This window comes from Propithecus coquereli, unplaced genomic scaffold (assembly GCF_000956105.1).
Source record: "Propithecus coquereli isolate 6110/MARCELLA unplaced genomic scaffold, Pcoq_1.0 Scaffold186, whole genome shotgun sequence".
NCBI lineage: Eukaryota > Metazoa > Chordata > Mammalia > Primates > Indriidae > Propithecus > Propithecus coquereli.
Window position 1 is genome coordinate 3,426,041 of NW_012143412.1, and position 5,945 is coordinate 3,431,985.

General features: G+C 44.1%; 1 protein-coding gene across 1 annotated transcript in view; it reads right to left on the reverse strand.

The window, feature by feature from the left end:
- SVOPL (SVOP-like) overlaps positions 1–5,945 on the reverse strand; it is an 88,113-nt gene that overhangs the window by 32,479 nt on the left and 49,689 nt on the right. Inside the window, exons 10-13 of the mRNA XM_012642768.1 lie at positions 5,181–5,377; positions 4,418–4,529; positions 3,605–3,686; positions 1,199–1,288 (exon numbers count right to left, since the gene is read on the reverse strand). Of these exons, the coding sequence (XP_012498222.1) occupies positions 1,199–1,288; positions 3,605–3,686; positions 4,418–4,529; positions 5,181–5,377 (481 nt within the window). The remainder of the gene's footprint in view (positions 1–1,198; positions 1,289–3,604; positions 3,687–4,417; positions 4,530–5,180; positions 5,378–5,945) is intronic.

Below are 5,945 nucleotides of genomic sequence, written 5' to 3' on the forward strand. Positions count from 1 at the left end.
TAGTCACCCAGAATAGGGTTAATACTTTACTACTTTATTTCACCATTAGGTTCTTTTCTGAAAATGATGAAAAAAGTATAAAGGAATTTTGAAAAGCAAAAGCACCAGACAAAAGCTGCCCTCATTTTCTTTTTTAAGATAGGTGGAGAAAATGCTCCCAAGATAGTTAAAAAATTAGCAGCAGCAAAATCCCTGTTAAAGTATAGGATATACATGCTAAAGTCTACTCATCCCTTGACGACTCCCTTTCTCGGAAAACTTCTCCTGCCCCAGCTGCATTTATACATAACTCTGACTCTTGGCCACAACTGATTTAGCTCAAGCATGGACAATGGACCAGACCTGGGCCAACGAGAGTCCCTTTTTAGGGATCCAGAGAGAATTAATCAGCATCTTCCAGCAGGCAGAGCTAAGGATATGCGTTTAGGATTCGCGAGGCTGCCGTGTACACAGGCGGGCATAGCGCACTGGCCTTCAGGGAGGGAGGAGCAAAGCCTGCATGCTCAGGAGGACGTAAGTGACCACAGGCCCCAACAGCAGGAGGAGGACAGAGCCTGCGCCCCTGTCAGCCCCTTACATCCTGCATCAGGCCCTCCCAGGCTCCCGCCTCACTACTCCTGCCTTTTTTTACTGCAGACAGAAGTGGATTCTGCTTCTTGTGGCCAGAAGGGACCGACCGGTGCAGAGGGGTAAGGTGTACAGTGCCCTGTGGGTCTCTGTATCTGCCTCTGTTGTCTCTCCAGAAATAAGGCTTCATCCATGGTCCCAGGTTACTCCTGGATTTTATCCCAGCCTGCACCTGGCTCGCCTGTGCCCACCTCCCTGCACTCTCAGGCTCTGATTTTCAATTGCCCACCTGGACAACTGACTGGACAATGAACCTAACTTGGGAGTACAGCCATGGTCATCCAACTGCCCAAGCTCCTGCATCGTCCACTGCTTTTGCATCCTCCCAACAATGCCCAGTTTCAAGCTGAGCAAACCCCCAGTGCACGCTGTCGACTGATTGGAAGCCTGGTAGCATAATGTAGCCTCCTTCCCTACCCAAATTCACCAAACAATGGGGAAACGGCACCTTAAGAAAACTTCTGAAGTCAACAGAAATCCTTGGTTTTACCCTTAATCTAAAGGGACCTGGGGTCCCTTTTACCCCACCTCCCTCAGATTCACTGTCCCTGCAGACGCTCCTTGGCTGTACCTGGGATATAAATGGCGCCACCATCGCACCAATGCGACACAGGGAGCCGCTGGTTCCCATCCCCAAAGCACGCATCGTGGTGGGGTAGACCTGGAGGGGGAGAAGCACAGAAAGCACCAGTCAGTTCTCGTGTCTCCTTCCCCAAGCTCTCCTCTTCCCCTCCGTGGCCGGGCATTGGTACGTGGAGAATGACAGACAGACTCACAGAATACAGAGCAGAAGACATTCATCTTCTCAGGTGCACAACTTTGAATTTTTGTGACCATAAATATCAGTGAAAAACACTTAGAACTTATCTTTTAAGGGAGCAAACTCCAAAAATATGTGTTTAGTTGAATTATTTCAAATGTAATTTTAGACACATAAGCTCTGGAATCAAATAGATTTCTACTTCAGAGCTATAAATGTGTAAAAGTGGTTCTATTGAATGGAAAGAAAATACTCCCCAAAGAATAATGATTCAATGAAATCTTTAATTTTATCTTTTAATCTTTTATTTTATCTTTAATTAAATCTTTAATCTTTAATTAGATACAGTGAAGAGTCGACTAGAGGGCCAAGTAGCTGCTATTTCCTGTGTTCTCGTTACATGCACTGGCCCCTTTGCTGTTATAGAATCTTATGGCATATTCTCCTTTCTTTCTTTAGAGATAGGGTCCTACTCTGTCACCCAGGCTGGACTCAGGTGATCCTCCCACCTCTGCCTCCCAAGTAGGTGGGGATTATAGCTGTGGTGCCACCATGCCCAGTTAATTTTTAAAAAAACATTTTTGTAGAGATGGGGTCTCGCTATGTTGCCCAGGCTGGTCTCAAGTGAACCTTCCAGGGTGCTTGGATTATAGGTGTGAACCACCATGCCTGGCCATATTCTACTTTTTTGCTGCAACTTTTTTACATTTATGGTAAAACCTCATTAATTGGTTGTTCTTTGATGCAGAATTCTTATAGGAACTGGAAGAAGTTTAATAAATCAGCAAGTATTATTTAATAAATAAAATTATAGGGAAAATACAGGAAAGAATGATTTCTCGAAATTTTGAAACTTTTTAAAAATGCTATCTAATACTGACAAAACAGTTTTTATCAACTCACTAAAGCAAAGCATGTAGCCCGTTTATTAGTAGGCCACATCTTATTAGTCACCATCTGTCAAATGCAAAAAAAAAGATACTTTCCTGCCTCAAAGGACACTGCTATCCTTGTAGGAGAAGGCCTAGGGGGTGGAATGTCTTTATTGGGGAGCATTTATTTATCTATTGTTTTCTGAAAAATGAAGTTGCTGACTATGCCTAAAAAAAACAGATTCAGATATATAGTGACATTGTTTTCTTTGCTATAACACTGATAAAGTCTTTTGCTCATGTTTTGAGTCATCTGGGAGATGGAATAATAGACAGCTATCATTTTTAGGTATACATCTTTGAATGTTAACAATAGATATAAAAAATAAAATACTTAGAAATGACCCTTGAAATCAGCAAATTCCAAAATATATGTTCAATTGAGTATTCCAAATACAATTCTAGAAGCACACCGCGTTATTAGGTTCTTTTAGTTTCATATATTCATGAGATAATTTTAGATTTTGTTAATGAAACTAAATGAAGTACTGTATATACTTCAAATATCTCACAATTTTCTATTTTTATCTGTGTGTGGGGGAAAGGGTAATTTTCTCTGAGGCTTTAATGGTTTTTAACATGTCGAATCTTTAATCAGAACAGACTTCTCCATTCCCTGAGATGAAAATGAATGCAATGTTATCAGTCCCTACAGTCCTGTTTCCTGTAGCTCAATGAATGACAAGACCAGTTAAAATACTGTTAAATTTCCTATTCAAATATTATTTCATTTCTAGGAATATTAGCTCTCTAAACTGGGGGCTTTATAAGGAAATTCTTCAGCTACCTCAGACAGTACACCTTGCCTATAGTAGATGTATTAATTCAATAAATAAATGAACAACGAATGAAGATTATATGCAAATTTAAGCTACATGCAGCAAATAATAGATGGAGGAAGAAGTGATCTTCCAAAAGAATAAGGACAAAAAATACATTGTAGTTTCAAAAAGAGCAATGGGGAGCTTCGTATTTTAGCAGCAACGTGTTGCTACCCGACTCTCTCACTTCCAAAGCATGGCGCTAGGGCAATGGGTTGTTTTTCACATGCATGCAGTGAGAAAGGGAGAAGATCCCATCTTTCAGAGATTGGCTTTCAATAGACTGAGTGGGAGAGGGGAAAATCCACATCAAACAAACCTTCTGCTGTCTTTTTAATAGGATGTTTGTAGAAAATGATCAAAAGTCAACAGAAGCCAGGGACGCCTTACCCCGGGATGGACACCCTCCCTAAGTAGCTCGCCTTGCACAGCCTGCTGTAACCAGCCCCTTCAGGAAAACTCGCCTCGGCTGTGTAAATGTAGATGGTGTTGAAGTTTGCAGCCACCAGAGCCCTCAGCATGAAGAGGAAGCCAATCAGGCCGGCGCTGGAGAACAGGAAGCAGGAGAACAGGGAAGTTAAAAAGGCGGCATGGAGGGCCTCACCTGGCGCGGCTCCAAGTGCACTACAGACACTAAGACATCCACAGAGGGCTCAGACCCGAGGGAGGGGCTGCTTCTCAATGGGCCTGATGGTGGGGTCCTAAAGCAAACCTCCTCCCAGGCCTACTCCCTGCCCTTTCCATTCCCCCAAGGGTGCGGTTCCAGCCTGACCCCCAGATTAGCACACCTGCTGCCACCACTCCCTGGAAAATGGTGTAGTTTGCAGAATAAATGATGTATATTGTAGCTCAGGCCGCTCCAGGATTGCAAATTAAGAGTGAAATGAATTTTCACACCACAGGCATGATCATTATTTAGATCACTAAACTCTCTTGGCATCGGTCCAAATAATTTGGTTAACGACTAGAGTCCCAGTTCTCCAAAAAGCATTATATAATGACCCTAAATATTCTGGTGGGGAAAGTGAAGACACCAATATTGGTGCCCATATCCTGCGGTAGCTGAGGGAGGACAGGGCCAGTAGGAAGAGGGACCTGGGAGTGGTAGATGCCAGGCAAGATTGTTCTAGTCAAACAAGCAGCCCATTCTCTGCTCTCTCTGGGGACAGGGACTTGTCCCCAACTCCCACTGCATTGAACACCATGGGTCAAGGAGACCCCATTTTAAAACCACTGCACAGAACTTGTTTGTTTTGAAGCAACCGTAGAGAAAATACCTTGAAGTGCAAATATTGAGGAGAAGGAAGAATAACGCCGTGCACCCCATGGTGATGGAAAGACTCAGCCGTCGCCCCAGGAAGTTGATACCCAGCATGTTCAAAGGATTCACTAGAAAGCAAACAACAAAGACAAGTTCTGGAACCTTGGTTCACAAGTGGCATATATCAACACTGGCATGGATTCGTCCTTGTCATTTTAGAGAGAAACAACTTCCCCCAAACCTCATGAGTATTCCAGCCAAAACCCAGTCACATTGCGGTCAACTTCATAGCTCCTTTGATATACTTTTCCCATGTGGGTCCCAGAAGGGCAAGCACTGGTGCCCGGGATGCTTATTATATCACATACATCTACTGTAAATTGCCATCTTCTTAGACCTATCTTTTAAATATTTTATACTGTTTTTCATCAAATTCAAGATGCCATTGATTTTTAAGTACCATCATTTTATGTCTACTAAAAGAGAAATAATGCTACCAATTGAAATCCAGCAAACCCTGATAAGACACATTCCAGTTTCAGAGATGTTAAAATGTAGGGGAAAAATGCATCTCAGAATTGATATAATACAGTAACTCAAAGCTCTGCCCCTCCAGACTTCTCTTCCCAACACTGGAGACACATTAGCGTGACATGGGGACTTGTTCAGTTCCCCTAGGCAGGAGCCATGTCACAGGGTCACACTTCTCTCCTCTAAGACTCAATTGCACAGATCCCGCCCCCCACCCAAAACAGAAAGGGACCCAGAGGGACATTTACGAGCAATTTCGCCGACGGTGCTGATGATCATGGTCTGGTAGTCGGAGGGGGCGAACATGTGGCAGTGGCAGGGGCTCTGACTCTCCGGGTCCCCCGCGGTCTCCACCACCTTGGGCTTCGACCCGCAGACCAGGTCCCGCTCCAGCAGCTCGGCACTGGCCAGGATGATCCCATAGTAGGCGAAAGAGATTCCCAGCCTGGAAGTGAGAAAAGAACGTCGTTAGCAAACGCTTATGCCAGACCTGGAGGATGGGTAGCAGCACCCTGAGAGGCAGGAAAACGGAGAGGGCATTCCGAGTGGAAGGCACGGAACGTGGGAGGGCAGAGGGCGCAGAAAGCCCAGCTCAGGCGCCACATGTAACATTCGCGTCAGTGTCTTTTGGGAAACAGATATATGCGTTTCTGTTGGGTCTGAACCCAGGGGTGGAATTGCCAGGCCACATGGTACACACATTTTCAGCTGTAACAGTTACTGCCAAACAGTTTTCCAAAGTAGTCGTACTAACTTGAACTTCAGTCAGCTGTGTATGAAAGTTCCAGTTACTTTACATCCTTCCCAACACTTGATACAGTCTTCAATTTTGGCCGTTCTCGTGGGCTGGTGGATTTGTAAGGGTATCTCATTGGGTTTTATTTGCATTTCCTGGTGACTTTAAGGCTGAGCGTGTTCTGACATGTTTACTTGGTGTATATTTTTGATGAAGTGGCTGTTCAAGTCTCTTGCCTATTTCTAAACTGGGTTGTCTGTCTTTTTATTGTTGAAAA